Genomic DNA, 25,467 nt, shown 5'->3' with positions numbered 1-25,467 from the left:
TCACCCTTTCAATATCAGCAACTGATTTGTTTCTAAGATTATTGTCCGCATTTAGAAAAAACATGACAGAATGCAGTCTCTACTTGTAACCACATTGTGTTTAGCAGATCATCTGCTCAGAGCGGGGTTTGGCTGCTGCTGTCCTGACTGCTGTAGCCAATTCAGCTTTGCTACAATGAGCACTTGGCTGCTCCTATTTGCCCTGAGCTGTTTATGCTGTTGGAAAGTGAGAGTCAGTTTTCATTCTCCAGAACTGCCTAGCACCATGTGGTTCCTTACTGGTCATACTGGAAACGATTACTCATTTCTTTCTGTTCTGGTAGTTCAAGTGCCACCAAAACTACAGTTTCCTCGGTGCTGTCCCGGCATGCAGTAAGAGACTGCATGCATCTCATGAGTGGACTGAAGCAGCTGTCTTTGGGATAAGAGTTCACCATCCTAAATACACTAGCCCATTTAGTGAGGTGCTTAATCCTCATTCATCACAGCCATTGCTCTGGGTTGGTGGTGCTTAGCACGGGCAAGAAGTGCTGAGGGGAGCAGCATGTTCACAGCCAGCTTTCTCCCAGGCCTGACCATGCTGCAGCACTGAAAGCAGCGTTGTGGGAAAGAGGATTTTCACAGTAAACCAGTGCCTGACCTTGGTGGCCAGAGGTATCTTGTTCTGTCTGGGTGACTACTTCTATGTGGTCCTCAGTTCAGCCACTCATCACACCTCAGTAGCTAGAGCACTTGGCTGCTTAGGTTTGCTATTGCACATGGCCAGAAATACACACTTCCTAGCAAGGCTGAGTAAGGTTTCTTGCCTTTCCTGGCAAGGCCTACGGGGACAGGCCCAAAGTTTCTGGGGCCTGTCCCCGTAGGTGGCTGGTGAGGACACAGCTGAAGGGGGAGGTGTGTGTGGCCCAAGCCATCAGTACCCGCTCGGTGGAAAGCTCCTGTGACCCTTAGCATGGGAAAGGACTAACCAGACTAGCTACTGTGCCACTCTGAGGTCTCTCCTCATTGTGGGAGTTGAGCCTTTGAGCTAACTCTAAACTAAGGATGGAACTAAGCCATGTTTCCACATGCTGACTTGTTTTCTGTGAAAGGCTGAGTGCCTGAAGATGCTGAAGTACCTACAGAGCTAGATGGGGTTCTTGTGAACCTTGCTTTCAGTTAGCTGCTTACATTCCTTTGTGAATCTGAGTGATAAAGACAAAAAATGCATCATTGTCCTCATTTTTAAAATGGAGAACTGAAGCAGATCAGCCACAAGAAGCATGAGGCAAAGGGAATTCAGGTGATCTGGATTCTGTCCTGAGTCTGAAGACTATCTGAATAATACACACTGATCTTTTGATTCTTAATCCAGTGTGTTGATCTCATGGTCATCCTTCCAGTCCAGTTGCGTGAATAGACTTGCCCAACCAATCTCTCTTTTGGCTATTGCTAGGGCAGTAGCAAAAACTTTCATGGTCTGTAGATTTTTCTCAGACTTGCAAACATTTCAAGGAGTAATACCATTTTTGCTTTGCATACAAAATGTTTCTTCATTTCTCAAGTGCTCTGCGTGTTCTTATTTGTTCTTTTATTCATCTTTCTATTGCATTGCAATCCCATAATGGCCCTTCCTTTTCTCAACCAGTGGAAGCGAGAAAGTTTTGCTGTACCCATGCCATACCAGGCCACCAGGAAGGCCAGGTATGCTGGTGTAGTGCTGGTTGTGCTCCCTGTGTATGCAGTGGACCATTGACTGTATTTCTGCTCTGTAGGTTGACTCCTATGATGTGACAGTGGAAGAAGACCTTGGAGAAATTCAGCTAATAAAAATTGAGAAACGAAAATATTGGTACCAAGATGATTGGTACCTTAAGTATGTCACTGTAAAAACACCACTGGGTGATTATCTGGAATTTCCATGTTACCGTTGGATTACAGATGAAAAAGAGATTGTCCTTCGAGATGGAAGAGGTGAGCACTTTAAGAAACCAGATTTCCTGTGGAGTTCCCAGAATTCTCCCACCTCTCCTTCCTTTTTCCTGATGTACATCCCAGTCTTCTCTATCATGTGGAGAACCATTGCCAGAACCCTTCTGCATCCAAGGGAATGGGCTGTCCCTGCTGACTAGGACCACTTTCTTTGTCAGGCTGGACACTCGCGGTTGAGTTGGATGTTTTGGGAAACACATGCAAGGGAGTGCTCTTTCCCTTGCTCAGTATGCTAGTCTTGAAATCGAAGGCTGACCCTAATGCCAAATTTTTGTCTGTTCCACATCTCCATAGCCCTCTTGAGCTAATATAATTAATGTCCCATCTTTGTTTCACGCTAAGCCCATAAATGGCCCATGATTAAATGATTGGAAATTGCCTCATTTTCTTGAGAGTAAAATAAAATCCCAAAGTAGGTTGCTCAGCAGGTGAAACAACATGAAACAACAGCTCCACTTTTGGCCCCTTCTCTTTGCATGTTATCAAGTCCAGGAGAAAGCAGGGTGAGATAGATATGGCTGCTGTGAGTAGCAGAGACCAACTGAGAGAAGCATTACGGCACTTCTGTGCTCTGTTCAAAGTAGCCTACTAGTCCCGAAATTTGTGTTTTAACAGTCTTCAATTACCCACTTACTGTGATCAGGGTTGGGGCGGGTGTTTTTCACCAGTGTTTCCTTGTTCCCCTCTGTGTTTTCCTAGTATTGGTTGTTGTAGAGGTCTGCAGCATGAATGCCTGAAAACAAATGACAATATACGAAATGATGGAAATAGATGCTTGTCTCCCCGTTAATGTGTTGGCTGCCTGGTTAGACATACTGCATGCTGAAGAACTGTGTGTTTAAAGCCTTTTGTCATGTCATGACAACTATGTGTCAGTTTCCTTAGTTTTGGTCTTCAGAGGGGACTTTTCATGCTTCATAGTTTGATTTGTAACAACTGCAACCATTCCATAAAAAAGCAGCTTTTCATGGCATTCAGAGTATGGTGAGGTAGAGGACAAAATCAAGTGAAACCCTGTTGGTAACTTAAACACAACCAGCTGGAAATTGTTAGCCATATATGTTAACAGTTGTATTACCTTTGAAGTGTCCAACCCCAAATAGGTATTTCCATGGAACTCCTATGGGCTTTATCTGCCTTTCCATTTGCATATGTAAAGTAAGCCATATACCTTGCCCTTTCTCCTGATCACTAAGGAAGCCTCTGTGTTATTTAGTGGTATAGTGAATATGCGGCCAGAAGAGCAAGCTGTCAAGGAATGAAGCCTCCCTGGTTTTCTTTCTGTTTTCATGATACAAAAATGCGCTCATTGCGCAAGGAGAGTGCAGTGTAAGGAGAGAGGGTAGGACATGTTTCCCAGTGTTGTATTTTAACTTAGAAGATTTGCTAGAATAATTGTGGTTGTGATTTCTTTGATCAGCGAAAACACCCTTAGATGCTGAAATATAAAATGAATTCCCATGATCCTATTCAGACCATTTAACACCAGATAAGTGCAGCAAGTGTCTATGTTAGGAATCTAGGTTTTATACAGAGTTAAGACAGATGTTCTTAGCTTATCCAAATTTCCTGCCTATGGGAGGCACCAAGTTAGGAGATTATCTCTTTCCACAGACTGTCTAGGGACCTGCATTTCTACTTGAGGTACTCAATTGGATCATGTGAGCATTTCCCACAGAAACTTTGTAAAGGTATAGGTCAGAAGTTTGAAGGTTTGGAAACATTGCTGTCCTCCTCAAGACCTGTGTGGGGATAGAGAAACCTCATAACCCTGTCTTTTTTCCCTGGTTCACAGCAAAGCTCCCCCGGGATGACAAGACCCAGATTCTCAAGCAGCACAGACGCAAAGAGCTTGAGAACCGTCAAAAAACATATCGGTGAGTCTCTCATAGCTCCCCAGAAAGTCCAGGGCCTGTTCTCATCAGGTGTCAGGGGTTGGCAGAATATATTCAGATCATCATATTCCTCTAAATACTGAATTGCTGGGTTAAAAAAAAAAAAAAAAAAAAAAAGTAAGTTTGCATGTTGGCCATTTATGCTCTTACTTTAGATGGAATTCATGTAAATGATGGCCATGCTGCTGCAAGTGGCATTACGAGATACTTGAATCCCAGATAAGCCTGTCTGGAAGATTTAAGGTGGAATTCGGAGGTACAGTCTCTGCATGTGTACAGCCTCTGACCCACAGTTGTTCTTTCAAGAATGGTCAAAGACAGATTTAATTTGCATTTTGCAAGCAGTACTCCAGTTTTGGAACGTCATCTAAGCCTGCCATCTCTTAGCAGAACTTCCTTGGCTGCTCTAGCAAATTAGTTTTAATTGCTTCTTGCACAGGGTGCAGTGGAAGATCTGGCCCTGTTTGAGTGGTCTGGAATGTGCTATCAAAACACAGTTGTATGATCCACCTCTATACTGTCATGGACCTTTGTTCCTAATCAAGAGAAGGTCACAACAGGAAAATGCTATCTTTTATCAGTGGGTAATTCCAGAAGACATGCATTTCCTTTCTGTAGAAACATACTCTCTGTTAAAAGAACAAAAGTTTCTCTCACTTGCCCCTCCTTATCAGTAGAGAAGAATAACAGTGGGTCCATTCAGAACTGCTGGATTGAGGTTTGACATATGTGTTGTTGATATCATTTGACTAAGAAAAGATCTTGAACACAAATGATGGGAAACAGAGCAGAGGAAAAGCTAGATCAAAAGATGAGTGGCACAAAAAATTATTTATATATGCAAAAAGGAAGGCAAAACCACTTTTAGTTCCAGGAAAATAGCAATTTGCAGTTCATGTGCATTAACTGACAGTGCCCAAAGCAATCTATGTGCAGCAGGAAATTTGGAAATACCATTGAAACCTTCTTTACAAATTGCCCGCTTTCTTTTGAAGTAAAAATGGGGCACAGGGCAAGATCCTACATTGCAGAAAATGAGTGCTGTGAAGGTGAGGCTCTTCTGAGGAGTTGAGGCAAGACTGTGTGTCTCTGGCACAGTTGCCTTTTGGAGGAAAACTAAATACATGTCTGAGTACTTTTAGCTGCTAGTCATTTCACAGTATTTTTTGCAAATTTAGGGCAGATAATATTCCTGCTCAGTGACTTCTGCAATGCCAGTTGGGTAAAGCATTATTTTTATCTTATGTAGGTAGCTGTCTGAGCATGCATTTGGTCACCAGAGACTTGTGGCGCAAGTTAGTTACAACTCCTGTGTGTTTCTGTGTCTGTCTTTCTGTGTCTTTCCACTATGCAGATACAATTAACAAAACATTATCAAGTCACTGCTTACTCCAAATCTCAGGTTATTTGTTTCACCCTGTTCCAGCTGTATTTCAGTTCTGCAAAACTGTAGCACCAAGGATTAGGATAATGTGATCAAACGGTGGGCATTACACAGCCATCTTTCTCTCTACCCCCTCCTGTCCCAGTAAATTTGTAGCTACTGCCAATTTCAACCAAATGTGACAGGTGTTTGGAAATATCACAGATAATAAGATACTTCAGGTTTTGTGAAGGTAGGTGGCCAAGTAGATGGCTTCTATTGTACTTCAGGTTTCTGTAGGTTACTGGTAGGTTTCTGTAGGTTACTGGTAGGTATTAATATAGTGTAAGTCACTATTTTTGTCCCAAATGAGTCTGCTGCAAGTTTTCTTTATAGTTGAGTCACAGAAGCAGTGCAGGTGAATGAATGATACAGCTCTTGTGCTGGTAACATTAAGTAGTTAATTCAATCTCTCTTGTTTTCTCAGCTGGAAGGAGTGGCATCCTGGCTTTCCACTGAGCATTGATGCCCATTCTCACAGTGAACTGCCCCGTGACATCCAGTTTGACAATGAGAAAGGAATTGACTTCGTCCTGAACTACTCTAAAGCGTAAGTGTTTGTGGAATTTTGCAAAAAAATTTTTTTTTTTTTTTTAGTGCAAGGTAAGGACGTGTTCACCTTTTATGTTTCATTGAATCTCAAAATTTGATTCTTTTCTCCCAGCTGGACCTGCAGTCAAACAAAGTAGGAAAAAAATGAAGGAAAAAATGTCTTGTTTTAAATCAATATTTTAAGCTTTTCACACTTAGAACTGGCTACGCCTCTGCATCCTTGCTAGACTGTTTTGGCTGTAGACAGGAGGCTTTGATGAAAGGCACAGGAAGGAGAATTATTGTCATGTGCTACCTTAGGCATCTGACTTAGTGCTCAGTGTCACCCACTGAAGATACTCTCTCCTCTGGCTATTTGGAAAAATTAGGCCTTTCAGTCAGATAGCAAAAGATGGTATCAGGGTGCCCTTGACACCCTGCTGAAGAAAAGCTGTTCCCAGCAGCTCCTCACTGAAGTGATGATAGGTGTGGTTAGCCGCATTGGAGTGTGTTCTGTCTGTGGCAATAAAGTCACTGCCCACCCACTTGCACTTCTCATGTCATTGAAAAAACAGAGTCCGAGCTGTTGGATGAGCCTGAGAAATCCTGCTGAGTTCTTTGAAATAATACAGGGTTAATGAGGAAAATAGGAACCCTCTGGCCTGTGAGTCCACTTCAGAGCTGTCTCACAAGGCCAAGCTGCATTGTGCTGTATCAAATGGTGAGGTAGTCTGAGATGGGAACAGGCTGCTCTAAGATCACCCACTATTTCTACATCTGTGATTCTGATAACATGCTGGTCCCTCCATATTTTGGAAAGATGTGCCTCCCAGGAGATCAGATGGGGGTTTTGTCATCAAGCGTAGTTCGATAAGAGAAGTAGGGAGCTTAGCAGCCCATCTAGCCATCCTTTCCTACCAGTCTGCAATATATTGTCAGAGATCCTGACTCACAGCCAAGTAAAACTTGCAAAATGTTTAACAGAGTGCAGGGACTTTTGTTGTTGTTGTTGTCTTTGGCTGTAAGGGCACATCGCTGTGAAATAGGAAACTGAAGCTTTATTGCAGATAGCCAGCTGTTCTGGAGCACTGGTGTGACACAAAAGACATTGTCCCAAGGAACAGCAATGTACTTGCCTGGCATGTTGGGTTGAAAATCTACGCTTACGTTTTTGGCTGGTTAGACTGAAAAGCTCTGGGGAATTAGTTTGATAGCTCCTATCTAGCTACCCTGTTGTGTTCTGGGAACTTGGGATAGCTATCTGCACAACTGACGTGAAGGCATGAGGTCTTCCTTTAGGTTGGATGCAATAGGAAGGAAGACACCTGAGGCGTGTTTGAAAACCCAAAGGCAGGCACAGTGTAACAGTGGACAGGGTACAAACTTAAGGAAAAATATGAGAGTTGTGAGAGTTATATGGGACTTGGGAATAGTGGAAGAAAGGAGGGAAAGTTCTGTTTCTTGAGACATGCAAAACCGAACTTAGAAAGAAGAAGATATGGCTGGGAGATTCCTTTGTCTGTTGCAGCGCTGGATCTTAAGATGCTGTTGGCAATGTATAATTCCTTAGATTTGCAGGATTAATCATGTGTAGGTGGGGATAATCCTGAAGACTTCAGATGCTTATGTGACCTACACTATCAGCAAGCAGAAACCCTCACCCAGGCTTTTTGCCCTCTTCGGCCATTTCTAATGCAGTTCATTTTAATGTCCTTCAGTCTTAGTTTGCTGTTTATAACTCCAGACTTCTGGAGTTGTTCATCCCTCAAATTCTGTTTGGGAGGATTTCCTGTGACACTGTGGTCTTCCTTTGCTCTGTTATGTTCCCCACCCATCTTTGTGCAGTGAATGTTCTTTTCTTTGCACATTTGAAGTGTTAGTGGAAAGCCAACCTTATTCTATATCCACTGTCATCTAATCAAAATAAGTCCTTTGCATTTAATAACAAGTTTAGCATTTATGTAACAGTTCAGGACTTTGTTTTGTTTTTAGAATGGAGAATCTTTATATCAACCGGTTTATGCACATGTTCCAGTCCTCCTGGAGTGACTTCGCGGATTTTGAGAAGATCTTCGTGAGAATCAGCAACACAATCTCTGGTGGGTTTATCAGCATTTGCTTGTGTTTGCGTTGTCAAATGACTAATTTGTTGTTGTGAATATATCTGATTAGGATGGAAGTGGCTGATCTACACTTCTGCTCTCACATTATTTATCGTAAACAGCCTCTAATGTTAGACAGCTGATCATAGTAACAGCCTGCAAGACCAAAAGATGAAGTTATCATAGAATCATAGAACTGTTTGGGTTGGAAGGGACCTTAAAGGTCATCCAGTTTCACCACCACCCCCCCCCCCCCGCCATGGGCAGAGACACCTCCCGCTAGATCAGGTTGCCCAAAGCCCCATCCAACCTGGCGTTGAACACTTCCAGGGATGGGGCATCCACAACTTCTCTAATTTACAATGTCATACAAGCTAAAACTGCTGGGGGTTGCTCAGTGATGTTCTCTGTCCTGAGTTATACTGGACATCAAGCCAGTTGGGCATCATAGTCTCTTTTGGCTTTTAGAAACCTATTTTTCAGATATGTGCAAGTCCCATTGAACTAATTTTCAGTTGTGTTTACCATTTAAACCTAAAGATAGTTCAGTGGGGTTTTCAGAGCATATTAACTGTTAAGGCCTTTTTGAAAGTTTGCTCACATATCTCCCGCTTCAGTCATCTAAATACATGAACAGTCTGCTAAGAGCTCTGTTTGGAAATGTTCTCCACTAAAAGTTAGTGCTAGGATCAGCCCTCTGGCCTCTTGCATAGTCCAAATTAAAGTCTGTTGCCTAACATCCCAGCCATGTGCCTGGTCCTGGTTACACTGCTGCTAAAGCTCCCGGCTCCTCATTCCTGTGCCGACATGGGGAGGTAACCATGCCTCAATTCTGCTGTAGCTCCCCTCTGTCAGTTCTTGTGGGCCATCTGCGCCAATTGTGAGGTGCAACTCAAATGCTTTTGGTGGTAATTTGTTCCTAACAGGGGTCATTTTGACAGAACTTGTTTCAAGCATGAAAATGCATGCCATCAGTCCAGCAGGTCAGGGGAGAGGTTGCACAGAGCTGAGAATGACCTAGGAGCTGTAGCTTCTTTACCTGGTTCTGCTGCAGACAAAATAGGCCATCAGACCACAACCAGAGGAACCATAATTCTGACTGGAAATTAGCGCAAGTTAGTGCTTAAAAAGGCTTGCGGCATCTACCCAAAATGTTACCTCTTTTCAAAAATGTGTCAGAATTACTGGTGCATACTGCATTAAATGTGGCGCTGCATTTACAATTTCATGCTCACATCTTCTTACTAGAAAAAAAAATAACACTGTAAGAGCCTGAGTTTCACTTTTGTGTTCATGCTTATTTGGTTTCTGGAGTATCTTTGGTACTGCTAAAACTTCCACTGATGCAGTATTCAGATACAAAGAGAAAATTCTTCTTTTCTTTAATCTTTCTCAGTATGAAATCTTAGCAGTTATTTGAAAGCTGAGTAAAGGTATTGCAGACAGAATGAGCTGGTGGTGTCACTTCTGCAAAGCAGGGCTTGGAAGCCTTTGATTTGTGAGCCAAACCCAACCTGATACTATGGCTGGCAGTTATATTACTTGGTTTTATTTTACTGTGTTACTGGCTATAATAGATACATAGATACTATTCAGTAGTTACTGTGTGGCTCCTCAAGTGCATGTAAATGGCCTGTTCTCAGTCTGCAAAAGAATATACTTTTCCCTCCTGCTCTGAAGTATTTCCTCTCTTCAGGCTGGCTAAGGACCAGTTAACAAAAATAGGAGGAATTTCTACAGTCTCAGGTATAAAATAAAACACACAAGGAGTCCAGAGCTATTAAAAGCTAATTACAGCAATTTGTTACATTTAATAAGATTGCTTCCTACTTTTAACACAAGGCTTAGATATAATTTACATTTAATTTAATTGATAATATTTCCATGTCCGTGAGGAATACTCCAACTTTGCGAGTTTTAAATTTTTAATATAATTGAGACTGATTCTTAATGTAACCAAATATGATTATTTGCAAGCCCTACCCCGGCAGAAACAGGTTCAAGATGTTTTTCAGTCATGCAGTTTCTGTCCAAGGAGATGAGTCATTTTTTACTCCCTATAGACTTCAGACACAGCTCCAAACTCACTGTGCAGTTGACAGAGATGATGTAAATATAAACTTTAAGTAAACTCAACTTTTCCTCCTCTGTTAGAAAAAAATGTGAGTTTTTTTTTTTTTTTAATTATCACTGCATTCCTCCAGGTCTCTCTTTTTAATCCTTTCACCTTTCCTGGAAAAACAAATTGAGTTCAGAAAAAGGTTTTCTGATTTTTTTTCTTAAAATTTTTTTGAATGAAAAATGATTTTTTTTTTTCTGAAAATAGGCCATAGTGGGAAATGTTACTTGGTTAAGTCGTTTGTTTTTCCCTTGAAGATACCGATGGAATTTTTTATATTAATCATGTTTTTTCTGACTTTGAAGTTGTAGGCTGAAGTGGCAATATATTAGGAAACTGAGAACTGCAAGTTTGGAAACATGCAGTATTACTACACATGTAATAGAAGATGGAGTACCTAAAACTACCATTTTATTCAGAAGAGTTGTTAATCTAGGTTTATATTAACAATTGAAAAATAAACAGGAAAAAAAAAACATTAAAACAGCCAATGAGGACCCTTAGTGAGAAGCCCACAGCCAAAACCCTTCCCCAGGAAGCACCCACCCAGCTCCAGCCAAGTGAACTGCTCCATCCGCTGCTGTTCTTTCCCTTCCCATGTTGAATATTTCCCTTCCCATGTTGAATATTTCCCTTCCCCTGCCAGTGCCGTCATTTTGGGGCTTATCTGTCTGTACAGCATACCCTGAGAATTTGAAGAGTGAGATTTAAAAATGCTGTGGAAGACCTGAAAAGGTGGTCTGCAGATGGAGAGAGTATTTTTCCTTGGAATGGAATATTTTACTCTTCATAGCTGCTGTATATGAAGAAACAAATTATTATCAATTCCATTCTTCTCAAAGAGAAAAGCAAAGATTGCATTGTCCGTTTAAGTGATTTAAAAAAAAATCCACTTTTGGAATTCCTTTCTTGCAACTTTCTTTAGTCAAAGTTGCAGTGGAGTATAACAAAAGGTGGGGAGGAAGGGAGAAATCCAAAATGCACTGATATTGATGCTGCAGACTCATTTTCCTTTAGAATATGTGATGCAGCACTGGAAGGAAGATTTTATGTTTGGCTACCAGTTCCTGAATGGGTGCAATCCCGTGCTGATCCGGAGATGCACGGAGATACCCAAGAAGTTGCCAGTGACTATGGATATGGTAGAATGCAGTCTGGAGAGGAACCTGACCCTGGAGGAGGAAGTAAAGGTGAGGCTCCAAGTGAAGTTGGACTCCATCTGCTCCTTCTCATGTTCTCTAACATCCCAACCCTGTTCTAGCTGCTTTCAGCTACATCTCCTCTCTTCGGCTGCAGGCCAGGTTGCAGAGGTGTCACCAGGAGGTGAAGGGTCCTTTTCAGTGGCTTTGTCTAAAAGGTTAGGGAGCTTCAGAGGGACAAAACGTCCTACCCTTCCCTAGAATCATCTTAACCTCTGTCACCTGCAGAGCTGAACTAACCTTCTGAAGAAGGGTTGGCAGGGATGGTGCCTTCCTTTTGTCTGTACAATCAGCATGGGGGATGAAACAGCACAAAACTTCTTTGCGCCTTAGTGTCACTGCATGAATACCAAATATATATCCACTTTTTGCTGAAAGGTTTGCTGTCAGGCTCAGTAGACACAAGTCAGGTAGTCTGTGTAAAGGTGCTTGCTGTGCCAGTGGCAAACATCACCCCTGGGCCACCATGAGCAAGGGTGGGCCTGCAGCCACTTGTAACTGCAGGGCACAACCCAGTCTCTGGCCAAGACTTCCCAACTTTAGTTCTGAGCCTTGCGGCTTCTGCCTTTCTGCTTTTCTTTCTTATCCTCCCTGTGTGCTTTCTTTTTTCTTTCTCATCTGCCTTCCAGCTGCTGCCCTGCCCTATTTCTGTCCTTCCCACCAGGAACACTTTGCTGTGTTCTTTCCTCTTGCCCATATCTGTTAAAACACATCAGGCTTTTTTTAATTTTTTTTTTTTCCAGCAAGGAAACATTTTCATTGTGGACTATGAACTGCTGGATGGTGTGGATGCCAATAAAACAGACCCATGCACAATACAGTACTTGGCTGCACCCATCTGTTTGCTGTACAAGAATCTGGAGAATAAAATTGTACCAATTGCGATCCAGGTGGGCTTGCTGTCAGGGTCTTTAAAGGAGCACAGTTCTTATTGTCTCATCTTAAATGTGAATGACTTGGGTTTTGTATTCTTTTTGTGTCTTTCAGCTTGGTCAAAAGCCTGGGCCAGAAAATCCCATATTCCTTCCTTCAGATGCCACGTATGACTGGCTGCTGGCCAAAATTTGGGTTCGCTCATCTGATTTCCACATCCACCAGACAGTGACCCATCTGTTACGGACACATTTAGTCTCAGAGGTGTTCAGCATAGCTATGTTCCGGCAGCTGCCTGCTGTGCATCCCCTCTTCAAGGTTGGTTCTTGCATGAGGGATATGTGGAGGTCAGGGAGGTTTCACATTACTTTTAACAAACCAAAAGTTAAGTCCTGGTAATTGCTCGGTTGAGATGATTCAACTAGCTGCCTTGCAAGGCAGCATACAGCTAGCTGCTGTCATCCAGGACATCAAACTCTATACGTGGTTGCTGTTAAATTCAGTCAGAGAATTTGCTTTCTTTCATTGTTCATCCCATTTTACAGCTCTTGGTGCCACACATGCGGTTCACAATAGCCATCAATACCAAAGCCCGAGAACAGCTTATTTGTGAATGTGGCCTTTTTGACAAGGTAAGTAATCCCCTTTGCATATTTTCATGATTCTTCATGGTTCCCTATGTGTTTTAACTCTTTAACCATCACATACCACGTTGTTTCTTGACCTTTCTACTAAAAGGGAAACAACCAGCATCATCTGAGACACAGAGATGGTGAATTCATTTCCTGTTGTGCTAAAGATGGTATCTTTCACCACAAAGTCACCAGTTCAGAACTGTGTGAAATCTGAATGTCCAGACCTGGAACTCTGCAGTTTGGTGCTTTTTGTGTGTGGAGATGTGCTTTTTTGCTGGTAAAAACAGACTCACCAACATGTTGACTGCCATCTCCTGGGGATTTGGAAAGCCAATCTCAACATGAAGAAAACATTATCTATGTTCATGTCTTGCTATTCTTCCTGCAGGCAAATGCTACAGGTGGAGGAGGACACGTACAAATGGTTCAGAAAGCAATGAAGGATCTGACTTACAGCTCACTCTGCTTCCCTGATGAGATCAAAGCTAAAGGGATGGACAGCAAAGAGGATATCCCCTACTACTATTACCGGGATGATGGCATTAAAGTCTGGGAGGCTATAAAGAGGTAAGAGACTGTAGTTCTGAAAAGAGCCAGTAAAGTCACTGTCCCACAGGGGCAACTCCTTTTTCTCACTGCACACTTTGCTCTTCATCACAGCCATGTGAACATGGCACCAGCATGTCTTGGTAATGCCTGCACTGGGCAGTAAAGGTGCAACAGGAGATCAGTAGGTCATACTAGCTGTTGCCTTGCGCTCCTCTCTGGTGCATTTGGTTTGAGCGTTTTCTTTGGAATAGATGTGTAATGCCAAGCATCTTATGTGTCTGCTGTACATGTGGATTGTAACTTGTCTGTGGTGGTTCTTCCCTTCAGATTTTGCTTCCTCAGGTATAGACCTTTGCTAGGAAACACCAGTTTGTCCTTTCATGTGACCCACAGAGTCATTAACACATCAGTGCCCACATCACCACTGCTCACATACAACCTCACAGGCCAAAGGCTGTCACCATCCCTCCCTGTTCTGTTCTTGAGTGACATGCTGGTACCACCACTCCGCACTGAATTTGGTCATCAGGAACTGTGCGTGGCTGGAAAAGTGTGTGTTGACTCAATCCTGCCATAGCAGAGCTGGGAGGACCTGCAAACACAGTGTGCCTTCCCTCACAGACAGACGTCTGTCCCCTGAGGAAGTGGAGAGGCAAAACCAGCAGTATGTCAAACAGTAGCAGTGGCGTGGCAGCAACAAGACCAAACCACAAAGTGAGCAGTGTGGTTTTGGAAAGTTTGGGGCTGATGGTACAGAGTCCGGAGGGGAAAAATGAGAAATTCAAAGAGTTAGCATTGTTTAAGACTAGAGGAGAGAAGATTGAGGGAGGACTATTCAAAAGGGTTAAATGTTTCTAGAAAGAATTTTTCCCTGTGTCTGTAGTGGAAAAGAAATTAAAGGCTAAAATTACAACAAAGATGATGATGGCTAGACTTTGGACAAATCACTGTTTGATAGAGAGGAGCACTGGAAGAGCTCATCTGGAGAGCCTGTGAAGTCCTCAAATGTGGGGGCTTCCAATACCATTTTAAATCAATAATTTGGAGGAGTGGTGTAGGTAAAGATGATCCTGCCCCAGGGCAGGGAATAAATGACATCACATGGGGTGTTGTGAACCCATCTCGAAAAACACTTACTAGTTCACAGCTCTTGCTGGGTTTCCTGTTCAGTGTTTGCTGCTTCTCTCAGATTTACTTTTGTGAGGTGCAGCTGAGCAACTGACAAACAGTCTCTTACCTGCAAAGTACAGTCTGCCTTCTGCCTAATTTTGACCTTGGACTGTGCTGGAGTCTGACAGCCATACCTGTAGCTTACATCTCATCTGAAGAAAAAATATATAATGAAGCACACACTCTTGAAAGACTTTTTATTCCTGCTCTTTTCAGCCCTGTTTTCTTGCATTCTGTATTTCAGAAGCCCTGAAATAGTAATTCTATAGGATTTAACAGGGTTTAGTGAGTTGGAGTTTTGCCTTGCAAAGGGAATTTAACTAGTATTTTTTTAGCTATGCACAAGCCAGGAGAAAACCCAGTGGTCTGTCTGAGCTACCCACATGAGCTCATCAGGGTTCTTGTGGAAGCAGAAATGTAAGTGTGGCTTGCATGAGATAGTTGTGTTTTGAAACCCAGTATACTATCCATTAACCAATTTGAACAACTTTCTTAAAATGCCGTAAAATTGCAAGACCCGGGTTTTGCCAGGAAGGGCAGCAATTCTGAATCTGGAGAGGTCCTGCAAGGCTGCCATACAAACATAGCTCCTTGGAACCTTTCAGTTCCTTTGGAACTGAAATCCTGAATCAGAATGGACTGCTCTTTTTTTTTATTTTTTTAAGTTATTCTCCAATGGCATTTCATTTAACAAACAATGTATTTTTGCACCATATATGTTGCTTCCAAGTATGCAGCTGTTTCTGATCCTGTGGCCTTTGAAAAGCATGTTCAGTAAAAATCAGATCGTTTGTGTACATGAAGTAGAGTGTTGGTTATATCTTTGCCTCATATGCTTTTTCTGTGTCTTGGCAAGGTGTTATCTTGCGATATTTCCTGCAATTGTTAAGTGCCCATTTGAGAGAAAAGGAAATTATAACTTTTCTGTGGTTGTTTTCTTGATGTAGTTTCCCTGCCTGTGTGTGTTTTTTCCTGCCCCTCTTCTCTTTCCTGTGTTTTCTTGTGCTGAGATATGATGCCTTTTCAAATACCAGATAGTGCTTAGCTCAATTCAGTTTGATTGTTTGTATGTGTTAATTTAGCTGGAGGAAGGTATTACTCTGCCTCAGATGTGATTGAGAGATTCTTCATAAGTATTTGGTTTATAAGTGGTGTGAGTAGTGCCCTTTAGAGTGCATGATGTCCAGACCCCTGAATCCACAGTCATGCATCTAGGCACCACAAATCTGCCTGAGCAATGCCCTTTAGAGTGTGTGATGCCCCTGACGACACTCTGAAGGGATGTCAGTCTCCACTCTTTTGATTAAATAACTTCTGTCTCCACCATCGTTTCATAGGAGGTAGGTGCCTTAGGCTTAAGAAAACTGGTAAGTGTGTCCCTCTAGAAAAACTGAAGGTCAGGCAGCAAATTTTTAAACCTCTGATAGTCAGCTTTTTTTTTTTTTCTGATCTAACTGCAGATCTTGGCAAAAATATTCCATCCCAAAGACCTTATCTACACTTCATATCCTAATTTGCGTTTGCATGGAAAGAGGGCTAAAATGTTGCTGCTGTGTAAGAGAAGGATTACCTTCTGTAATCATTTGGCACAGGTGCCAGGTGACGGAGGTAGAGGTCAGGCAGGGCAGCTTTATCTCTGCATGTTGCAGGATTTTTCTTTTTATTTGGTTTCCAATGGAAGCAAAAATTACTAAAATCCTTGCTGTTTGTGCAGTTATTTGTCTGTCTGCCTCCATAACAATTTTTGATTTGGTTGGCTAACAGAAGCCACATACAGATTTGTGAAGGTCTCCAAATTGCTATAAAGTGATGGCTTATTAGAGGAGAAATCTGGATTAGATAACAGTTCTTAATCCCGTCAGTAAGCTTCTGCAGTCAAATGTTTCACCCTATGGGTTGTTGTCAAAATATTTGGAAAGAGATTATAGGTACCTGCAGAGCTAACAGAATTTCTCAGCGCAGCTCAGTTAATCATGAGACACACATCTGCAGGAAACCGGGCTTTTCTATTTTCACTGCTTCCAGAACCGTTTCTGTTATCTTAGTGTTTTCAGAGCTTTTCTCCCTGAGATGGGTTAGCCTGGGCAGGCTGTATAGAAGGAGGGATTGTGAGAAGAGGAACTGAACAGCGAGGAGATGTCTGCTGTGTGCTGTGGGCATGGGAAGAAGCTCTAGCCCCTGTTTTGTCCCCAACAGTAGTATCCTGGGCTGCCCTCACTTCAGTGTGCGCCACCTGGCTTTTGTGAGAAGTACGTGTGGTAGGAGGAGATGAGCCGTCTGAACAGTATTCAGGAGCAGCTTTGGCGTGTCCCACATAGAAGGGACAGTGCCCCTATCACAGTTTGGGAACCCCTGCTCTCAGTGCAAGAGCCACGTGTACGAAGCACAGATGGAGTCTGTGCTAAGGGAAGGATATGGATGTGAGGAAGAGGTCTGGGCAGGAGCAAAGCTCAAGTAAGAGAGTAAGGAGCACAGGGAAGCACTGGGTCTGGTCAGGGGATGGAGTGTGGTCTAGAGTCTTTTTGGTGGAGCAGGAGTGACGCTGTAATTAGAGCGATTGCACTCCCACTGCTTTTGGGAGCATGTTGAGTCCTGCTCTTCCCTCCCTTCTCCCTTATGCAGTGTCCGTCCTCTCTGCAAGCTCAGCAGAAGGCCTTTGGGAGTGGCAGGCTTTCTTTCCGCTTTTCGTTTCATCTTGTTCATTTGTTCCTCTGTCCGCAGTTTTGCAGAGGATGTGATTCACATCTACTACGAGACCGACGAGGTGGTGTGTGAGGATGTGGAACTCCAGGCCTTCGTCAAGGACATTTACATGTACGGGATGAGGGGCGTGAAGGCCGCAGGTAAAGTACCTGACCAGGCCTGCAGCTTGTCAGGTCCCTAGTGACAGCAAGGCTGTGTGCACAGCACGTCTTGAACTGTTGGAGGGCCTCTCCCTTGGCCCAAAGACTCGCAGTTTTATGGGTGAGACCCTGGATCGTGCCCTCCTTCCCTTCCTCGGGAGACTACTCCTTCCTCTTCCACAGATTCTCACCATAAGCTTGGGCAACTCATGTAATCTCTCTTTACATGGGGGATTGGACCTTAGATCTTCTCTGTTGAGGCTGTAAGCTTGTCAGGGGAGGGGCTGTCTTTATGTGTTGTTGGCACCACCAGACAGATAGTGATAGAAATCCCGAGGAGCAGTGACACCCCCTTGAATCCTGCCCTCCAAAGCTTGCATCAAATGACAAGTAAGAACCTCCCCAGAAATGTCATGCTGCACTTCACATTTGTTTAGCATACTAGTCATGGTCAAGCTATTCTGCTCCCTTCAAGAGAAGGTACTCATAATTCGTTAGAAGTGTTTTCCTTTGCTCTGTCTCCTCTTGCTGCCTCTCATTTCTTGCAAACCATTACTTGACTGTAGGAGCTCTCACCTCTAATATGGCCCTGTTCTTCCACATAAGTTAATGCTCTCCAGCCTTTTCCTAAACATGTTATTTTCTTCCACCCACATATTTTTTCCAAGAGGGTCTTCAGGAGCTAATACGTGTGGGTGGGGATTTTTCGTACTGTCCTCACCGATTTAAATCTGGAAGCACCTTTTGGCTGGTGATCTGTGTCATATTGCTTTGGCATTACATGTACATATATTTATATGTGAGAACTCCAAGCAAAACTGTGATGTTCCCACTCATTTTAACAACCTCCTGGAGCCTACGTGACTGGACAAGCAAAGGATTGAAGGATATCTAGTTATTATCGTTTTAATTTCTCTAGCTGTCTCTTAGGGCTTAAAAATAGCCTGCTTGTAGGAACTTTAAGCTTGACATTAGCATCTTGACAGGGGACAAGTAGCAAGCCTGTCCAGGGCTACAGCTGGAGTGGGACCATACAAGCACCACTGGTGGCGGGACTGCCACTATAGGTAGTAGGAAAATTTCCAGACCTGCACCATCACCTGCCTGCACTGCTGCCACCCGAAGGGTTGGGTCAGAGAGAGCAGGGTGACCTGTCTGGGTTTGTAAAAACCAGGACAGGCATAAATGGGGGGTGCTGTTGCACCCTAGGCTCCCTCTCCAGTCTCCACTCATGCCCAGGGAGCACTGCTCTGACTGGGATCATGCTGAGCCCCTTTGGAAGATGAGCACAGTGTGCTGAGGATAGGAGGGTGCAAGAAGCAGTGGAACATCCTCTCCTCTTTGGGTTTGGTGGCTGGCCAGAGTTGTCATGTCTTCTTGCCCCTGTCAGGTTAAGTTCACATCTGCATCTGGTTCACGGTGGAGATGTGGCAGCAGCTGGCACAGGCAGCCTGGGCAGAGGCAGCTCACCCCAGGATGCTGTCAGCTCTCTAGGTATCCTAGGGCCTGTGGTCATGCTGGGCTGGGACAGGGACAGGGAGAGGAACACAGTCCCATGGTGTAATGAGGACAGGAGAGACGCAGGCTTGGTTGTGCTTTGATGACAAAATATTTCCCTTGTCCCTGACTATTCCTTTCTTCCTTTTTGTATAGCTATGTTTGATTATTCCTCTCTCAAAGACACCTTGATGCAATTATTTCTGTTCCTCATTCTGCTGTTTCTGTTTCAGAAGTTCTCATTTCCTCACTTCCCTTTTCAGCAAATAAGCTCTCCCTGTGCTCGCTCTCAGTACGCTTGGTTGCTGAGCCTCGGACCTTTACAAACACAAGCACACACAGAGTTGCTCCTTGGCATGAACTTTCCCTGCTTGCATTGCAGATGGAAGAAAAAGTGAGCTTGGGAAGAAAAAGGGACCTGAGGCCCCTGCCCTGTGTACTCTCTGGGTTCCTTGCTGCGGGGTAGGTAGGGTGAGAGGACAGGGGATACCATATATTCTAAAGGTATAATTGTGCTTTGCCTTTCCCTTAAGGAATGCCCCATGCTTTGCAAGCAGTAGTGATGCCTCACAAACCTGAATGGGGTAAGGCAGGATCACTCTGGTTTTTATGGCTGCACAGCTGGGACACAGAGATGTTGAATTAACTCCTGTTAGAACACGTGGCAGAACCGTAACAGAGTCAGAGAGAGAATGCCCTGCTTTTCAGTGACTGTTGTGTGGTCCTCTAACTCATGTCTTTGACTCACTGATTGCTACTGGGTAACTGGATTATTTCATGGCTGGGTTACTTCAGCTTTTCTTCTCTGTCATTCAGGCTTTCCTAAGATGATCAAGACACGAGAGAAGCTAGCAGAGTATCTCACAGTGATAATATTCACCACATCAGCCCAGCATGCAGCTGTGAATTTTGGTCAGGTAGGAATTTCTGGGAAGACTGTTCTTCTTTCTGGTCTGGGAGATGCATCTGCTGGGGCAAGGTCTGAGAAGTGCTTTTTAGCAGATGAACGGATTTACGTTGCTCTTTCTGGCCAAAATAACTGCAGGGCCATCTGCATATCCCTGTGAAGGTTGTGGAAACAATTGTTTTGGAGGCTTTTGAAATTATTTTGAGAAAGACATTTTGAGTCCTAAGTAGGTACCAAAGCTCAAGTTTGGGGGTTATAATTTCTATATTTTATTTATATTTCTATATTATTTTATATTTATATTTTATTATGGGGAACAGGTTTGTTGTTGTTGTTTTTAAAGCATTTAAACAGGTTGCTAAGACCCGTTTTAGAAATGCTGAACGGTTCAGGTGCACGATTTTGCTATCACAGCCCCATACCTTCCAGACATCTCCTGAACTGCCTGGATGTGTGCTGGTAGTCTGTGGCTCACGCTGCAACAAAATGCAAAGAGTAACACTAAGTGGCTTTGCTTTGCATTTTCCGTGAGGACATGTATGGGTGACTACCATGAGTAGTTGTTGTAAGCAGTATATCCCTATATCCCTGAGGATCTTGGCTTTCTTTGATCGTTTATGCTCAGGTTTTTAAAAGTAGCTACATGCTTAATATTCCCAATGCATGGGTAGGGCATTGCTGTTCATTTCTCATGTTTGCGATCCAACTGGCAATTTCTCTGTGATGTTTAATGTGTCATATATTGATACTCTGTGTTATCCCTTCACTGACACAGATCCACCCTGAAATTATAGTGGCAGTCTGCTTTTCAAATGCTGTTTCTCCCAGCATCAAAGCATTTTGGAAAACAGACTTCACAGCCAGAAGCAAATCTATTTGTCAATCTCTTTTGCACAGAGCTTTCTTTGGTACATGTTCTGGCTTCAGGCACAGATGATCTCACAGATAAGCAGGGAGACCCTTTTTCCCAAACATATCCTACATCACTCTCCAATGCTGACCCTCCTGTCCTCCCCTACAGCTCAGAAGCCCCCGGAGCAGGTCTAGAGCCAGGTGTTGAATGAACCCATGCTGTTCCAACAGTGACTGGGGATCTCTGCAACCGTTTGCTTCTAATCCATCATTACATGAGATTCTCTCTCCAGAGAATGAGAGGGGGAGTTCAGCATGCAGAGGTTATCCAGCTTGTCAGCAAAAGGGTCTTCAGCCATAGGAAAAAATGGCAGGGAGAGAGCTTTGAGAGAAAAAATGGCAGGGAGAGAGGTTGTGCAGTGTGGAGAACAGACTGAGAACATTGGAAGTGTGGCCCACAGCTGAAATGGGAGTTAGCATCAGGCATGGCAGGGAATATGTATGAAAGTAATGAAAAACTGCTTGGAAAAGAAAGGGTAATGGTAACTGCTGCATCTCAGATGGCGGCAAAACTCAGGGTCATATCTCAGGCAAAATAAAATGAGGCACCACCATTCCACAACATTGAAGCAGCCCAGGAGTGATTCTGAGTTCCTAGTGTGATGCTCAGTGTGTCCACATCCACATGCCATATTTTGGGGGGTTGGACCCAATGATCTCTTGAGGTCCTTTCCAACCCCTACAGTTGTGTGATTCTGTGATATTCACTATCAGCTGCCTCTCCGACCCTCTTCCCCTGGTAGCCTGGCAAGGAAATGCTGGTTTGTGGCCATGGCTCATCTGAGCGGGTGCCTGTCGGGGAACCAGAGTCCTGGGGGACTTTGACACTGCCCCAGCACCAAGTGCACATGTAAGCTCAGAGATGTGGCACTGGAATCACAACCCCAATAACAAGGATTGTTAGCAAATCTGGGGATCTAAGAATGATGCATTATGACTGGAGGAAAAAAAATCTCCTCAAAACACAATAAAAACTGTAGGCTTGTTTTACCACAGTACTAAGTGTCTTCTCTTTTTTGAAGGGCTCATATTACAGAAACAAAATCCCCAGGGCAAAGACTTGTCATTTTCTTTGCAATGTTCCTAAATGGCTACCAGCCACTGTAGCTTTTCAATGTGCTCTCTCGCCTTGTGCAGTATGACTGGTGTTCCTGGATTCCAAACGCCCCACCAACAATGCGCTGCCCTCCTCCGACACAAAAGGGAACAGTCACTATCGAGCAGATTGTGGAGAGTCTGCCAGACAGGGGACGTTCTTGTTGGCATCTTGGAGCTGTCTGGGCCTTGAGCCAATTCCAGGACAATGAAGTAAGTCGACCTCCCTTCTCCTGGTGGACGTAGGGGGATGTAGGTGAGACCACAGGGGCCATGGCAAGACCCCGTGTCTGCATGAGATTGTAATGCTGCTCCTGGCTTTGTGCTCGAATTGAGCATGTGGAGATGCGTGGGTTTGCCCTTGTTCAGCCAGATACAAGCTAGCTCTGAGCAATAAGTCATTTTTATTCTGTAGCTGCGTTTCAGCCAAGATGAAAGTTTCTGAACTTGGGCATGGGGTTACCAAGTAACGATGCTGGTGTGGGAGGAAGAGAGTTGCTGGGGCACAAGAGTTTTCTCCAGTCCTTGCCCCAGTATAGCTGGTAGAGAAGCTACGGCACTCTTTGTCCCTTCATGTCCTGTCCATTTGGAAAATCTGCCCCAGTGCCATGTGCAATAGAGCTGTGGCTTGTGCCTGGCTGGTGTGGACGGCAAAAAAAAAAAAAAGCCTATAGGAAGCTTTGTAGGCATGGTCTACAGACATTTCCCTCATGTAAAATGGGATTGTAGGTTGTCTCACCCAAGGGCTGTACCTGGAGATCATGTTTTGAAGTCCTTAAGTGGACGATGCAGGCAAGAGGGTACTTCAAATGAAGTTTCTCTAAGGGCGAGGCAGATCTCAGCTGAGAAGCTGGTAGTATGGGTAGTCTTACGGGAAATAGTTACCTTGAGCAGGTAATATGCCAACAAGTACATTGGCATCGTGGTGTTCAGTGCACCTTTAAAATCCAAGTTGACGAAAGCAGCTGTAAGGTTGAACTTCAAAGGACAGTCAGAAGAAAATTCCACTGTCACTAGAAGAAGCAGTCATCCTTTCTCATCCCTGGCTGTTCATTCCCCTCCCATGCTGCTCCTTCCTTTAGCAGCACAAATGTTTGAGTGGCTCTGCAGAGATCAGGCTTGGGAAACTGGTCTGGCTGACCACTAGCTTGAAAAAAGTGCTAATTTTTCAGTGGATCGTCTCTTTGCAGGTGGAGGTGGTTCCAAATAGGTACTTGTACCAGTACTGCAGAAAGGCACGTGCAGGGATGAGAAGCAGCAACTAGGGTGGGAGGGAATACAGGACAGCATCTTTCACTGTCAGTACTACGGTAGGCTAGCTTAATATTGATTGTATGTAAAAGTAACATTCCTGAAGCTCAGGGTGTTTGTTCTACTGGGTGAGATAACATTAAGACAGAACAGTATTTTGTTTGTTTGTTTTTGTTTTGTTTTTTAAATCTCAGAGCATGATTTCTTGGTGTTTTTCAATTAGCTGTTTCTGGGCATGTACCCGGATGAACACTTCGTGGAGAAGCCAGTGAAAGAGGCTATGGCAAAATTCCGCAAGAATCTGGATGAGATTGTCAGCACCATCACCGAGCGCAACAAGAGCAAAAAGCTCCCTTACTACTACCTTTCCCCAGACCGCATTCCCAACAGTGTTGCTGTTTGAGCAGATGCCCAGGAGAGCTCAGAGGAGCATAAAGCTAATGTATGCTTTCCTGTTACGTATGATTCTTTCTCACTATGACCTTTTAGAAATGGGTAATATAACAAACATACCATCTCCATTGGAGCTGACCCACAGTCTATTTTGGGTTTCAAAACAAGTTTAATTATGACTGATCTTACTGAAAGGCTAGTTGGCAGCTCCTTAGGTCAAATTTATTATAAGCTTATTTTTCCAAGATTTTTGTACTGTTTAGAAACATGTTTCTGTTAGTTTTCCCTTTTCCAGTCAAAACAATGAAATCACAGAAATTGTTGCTTTCAAGCTGAGCACCGCCACATTACACGTGAGAATTGAACAGTAACAGTAAAAACTGAATGAAGATGAGTGTCTTCATATTCCTCATGTCACTCATCTTACTCAATGAAAATAGTATCAGGAGCAATAAGCAAGTCATGTTTTTAAAATCCGTCCTATTTTTAATAGATGACACTGGTTACATAATATCATAAACTTCAAAGTTTATGTATTGTTTTTAATCCGATTAAAAGGCAAATGTTTAATATTTTCACTACAACTTTGAGTGCCCCCATCAAGATGAAGGTAGAAGCAGGACATTTTGATAACATAGCTGAGGGGTTTTTTATCACTTTCTTACTGAGTTCATGTGGAATTATAAAACCTGATTCATAAGAGATGAAAACTTTTTACCTGTATGGACGTATGTATTTTCTACATAAAACTAGCAAGGTTGTTTCAGCCTCTGCCAGCAGAGTTTACTGTCATTGATACATATGGACAAATATTTTGCTTAGCACAATAACAAGTACAGACTGAACAGTGCTTATGCTCAATTTCTATTTTGTTGCTGAGGCAGCTGGGTTTTGTGGATAGTTTCTTTTGTTTTGTGGGGGAAAAAAAGGCTGCATGTATAAAGAATATGGAGAAGGCTTAAGTGACAGTTTCGAAGAGGAATCTTTGGATTTGTCCAAGTAATCATTATCTATTTCACCTGAGAAAAAGTCATTTTTATTTCATATTTTTCAAAGAAATTATTCATTGTACTGGTGTCGTAAGCCTGCAGTGTGTTTTTTCCATAAATAAGAAAGCTTCATATGCTAATAAAACAAAACTGAACAAGAAAATCTAGCTTGTACTTCTTCGCTCAATTTCTAATGCTGTATGTTTTGAAAATCTTGCAGAAATATGCAGAATGTGCTGTGTAGAGAAATGAAGCTTCCACACTTCAAGAAATGCAGTTATTTCTGTCTCTCGTGTGAGTTTCAGAAAAGGGTGTTACTAAAGTGAATTTTCTTTGTTTCACAGCTGATTTTAGACTCTTTACAGTAGTCTGATTCCCTTTTTCTCCCACCAGCTGAAGAGTTACAGAAAAAATGTGGAAGGTGAGACCACTTCCTTTTCTTGAGGAAGTACATATTCCTTTTACCACAACACGTAAGAAGTGATGACTGCAGACACCAAGACATGCAATTGCTTAGTGACGCTGAAATAGTACCAGGGGATCAGAGAACATAACATGTGAGCCAAAAAAAAAAAAAAAACCACCAACAAAAAAACACACCACTGAATTTCACAACAAACTGATGCAATATATCCAACTTACTAGTCCTTACACACGTTCTTTGCCTGTGTAAAGTGAATGTCCTCTTGCCTCAGCTTTTATATGATAATGATCTGTACAGTCAAGCACCTGTCTAGGAAAAATATGGGAAGAGAGGCTGATGGCTGTTCTCTTGTATCTGTTCCCTTGCATTCCAGCCTGTGGACCTGGGGGACACAAGTACAGCTGGTGGGAAGCATGGGGAATTGGTTGTGAAGCTTTGAAGGCTGATATTAGCAGCCTAATTCAACTGCAGCAGAGGCTGTGGAAAGAGGGGAGGAGGTTAAAGGTAACACTGTTGCTATAAGGAAGCAAATAACAAGCAAAAAGTAAAGTGCTCACTCTTCAGAGGGGTGTGGGTCATGCACTCAATGTAATAGACAAGGAATGATGTGCATTGAACGGTAGTATCTAACAGGATTTGAAAATCAATGGTATGTGTCTTGGCTGGATGGCTGTTTTTGCTGGCCCAAC

General features: G+C 43.3%; 1 protein-coding gene across 2 annotated transcripts in view; it reads left to right on the top strand.

Annotated features, from left to right (window-relative positions):
- Window positions 1-24,521, top strand: part of ALOX5 (arachidonate 5-lipoxygenase) — a 30,495-nt gene extending 5,974 nt beyond the window's left edge. For both annotated transcript variants that reach the window (XM_040563210.1, XM_040563211.1), the window contains exons 2-14: window positions 1,755-1,953; window positions 3,767-3,848; window positions 5,717-5,839; window positions 7,813-7,919; window positions 11,059-11,231; window positions 11,984-12,130; window positions 12,228-12,431; window positions 12,659-12,745; window positions 13,137-13,315; window positions 17,189-17,310; window positions 19,624-19,724; window positions 21,764-21,934; window positions 23,196-24,521. In XM_040563210.1, the coding sequence (XP_040419144.1) occupies window positions 1,755-1,953; window positions 3,767-3,848; window positions 5,717-5,839; window positions 7,813-7,919; window positions 11,059-11,231; window positions 11,984-12,130; window positions 12,228-12,431; window positions 12,659-12,745; window positions 13,137-13,315; window positions 17,189-17,310; window positions 19,624-19,724; window positions 21,764-21,934; window positions 23,196-23,375 (1,875 nt within the window). In that variant the 3' untranslated portion in view covers window positions 23,376-24,521. The remainder of the gene's footprint in view (window positions 1-1,754; window positions 1,954-3,766; window positions 3,849-5,716; window positions 5,840-7,812; window positions 7,920-11,058; window positions 11,232-11,983; window positions 12,131-12,227; window positions 12,432-12,658; window positions 12,746-13,136; window positions 13,316-17,188; window positions 17,311-19,623; window positions 19,725-21,763; window positions 21,935-23,195) is intronic.
- The last annotated feature ends 946 nt before the right edge of the window (window positions 24,522-25,467 follow it).

Source organism: Cygnus olor, chromosome 7, assembly GCF_009769625.2.
Source record: "Cygnus olor isolate bCygOlo1 chromosome 7, bCygOlo1.pri.v2, whole genome shotgun sequence".
Taxonomy (NCBI): domain Eukaryota; kingdom Metazoa; phylum Chordata; class Aves; order Anseriformes; family Anatidae; genus Cygnus; species Cygnus olor.
The sequence above is the reverse complement of the archived record's forward strand: the minus strand, read 5'-3'. Positions and strand labels throughout refer to the sequence as shown.